Genomic DNA, 1,448 nt, shown 5'->3' on the forward strand with positions numbered 1-1,448 from the left:
AGTCTAATGTTACAACTAATCATGGATCTCTTTAAAACCCTTTTTAAATGTTTATAAATCATTACTGCAATTTTTATCTTTTGTTCTGGTTCTGCTTTTATTTATTTGTGCTAATTTAAAATTTTTATGCTACTTTGTAGCTGTTTTCAGCAGATTTTAACTTTTTTCATCTAAATTCATTAATTTTAGCTTCTTATTGCTTAATTCAGCAGACACGCTCTTTCTGCATCTTTGTGGTAATTTCAGGTTTTTCAGCTACTCCATTTTGCTCATTTCAGATGCTTTAGCTATTTTACAACAAATTGAAACTATTTTTACACTTCTTTTTGTTTTTCTGCCAATCTGAGCTTTTTACTCTCCGTTCATCATCCGTTTACCTTTGTTTTCCTTCATTCAGCAAAAGATATTAAACATTTTAAGATTCTTCAGTAGCTTTTAGAAAAAATCTTTTAGCGTTAAGCATTCATACTGCATTTTTGCAGGGAATGCAAATCCTCCAGTTTTTACCATGCTGCAGTATGTTCAAATATTTAGTTTATATTTAGCTGGAATTAGTCATTTCATACTTCAAAGAAAATTCATGTGACACCATGATTGTGTACAGGCTTCGCAGGCAAAATTTAAGAATCACATCATTGCATCACATCTGGTTCCAAAACCAGGGCAGCTTCTATAAAACAGGTTCTACTGGCTTTAGTTTATCAATACGTCTGAAAGATAACAAAACAAACGAGTACAAAGCAGGTGAATTGAACCTTCTGTACATTACTGAGGAAGTAGCGCTTCTCCTCACCCAGCTCCTCCTTGGTGCTGTAGTCAAACTTGTAGAGCTTGAAGTCTTCTCCACCAGCAACAAAGAAGTCCTTCTCTGGATGGAGGGAGGCTGAGTTGATCGTAGCTGAAGCCTCCACAGTCTTGATCAGTTCCAAGCTTTAACATTATGAAGAGGTTCAGGTCAGAACATGCAGGAACAACAAAACTTTAACTCAGTCAKCATATCTGACTGCTGTTCAGTTTCAACTGCAGCAGCTGGTTGGAGGAAGGCTTTCACAAATTTATCGTCCGCATTAGGGATGCAAGTTATCGATTAATGAATTAATCTAAAGTTGACTGATCTTATCGATTGACCATTTTCCTAAAAAACAGTTTTTTCTAATCAAGAGGCTCTTTCCATTACATAAAGGGTTAATCTTATATAATACGCTGACTGAAATGAAGAAGATCAATATACAGCGGGTAAAATAAGTATTGACCACGTCACCATTTTTCTCAGTAAATATATTACTAGAGGTGTTAATGACATGAAATTTTCACCAGATGTCGGTAACAACCCAAGTGATCCATACATACAAAGAAATCAAACCATAAATGTCCAGAAATGAAGTTATTTGTAATAATGTGGAATAATGTGGTGACGTGTTCAATCCTTATTTTACCCGCTGTATTAT

The 1,448-nt window shown here is 34.8% G+C and overlaps 1 protein-coding gene across 1 annotated transcript in view; it reads right to left on the reverse strand.

The window, feature by feature from the left end:
* strap (serine/threonine kinase receptor associated protein) overlaps nt 1–1,448 on the reverse strand; it is a 23,242-nt gene that overhangs the window by 6,444 nt on the left and 15,350 nt on the right. Inside the window, exon 7 of the mRNA XM_014023669.1 lies at nt 794–930. Coding sequence (XP_013879123.1) covers nt 794–930 — 137 coding nt within the window. The remainder of the gene's footprint in view (nt 1–793; nt 931–1,448) is intronic.

This window comes from Austrofundulus limnaeus, unplaced genomic scaffold (assembly GCF_001266775.1).
Source record: "Austrofundulus limnaeus strain Quisiro unplaced genomic scaffold, Austrofundulus_limnaeus-1.0 Scaffold385, whole genome shotgun sequence".
Taxonomy (NCBI): Eukaryota; Metazoa; Chordata; class Actinopteri; order Cyprinodontiformes; family Rivulidae; genus Austrofundulus; species Austrofundulus limnaeus.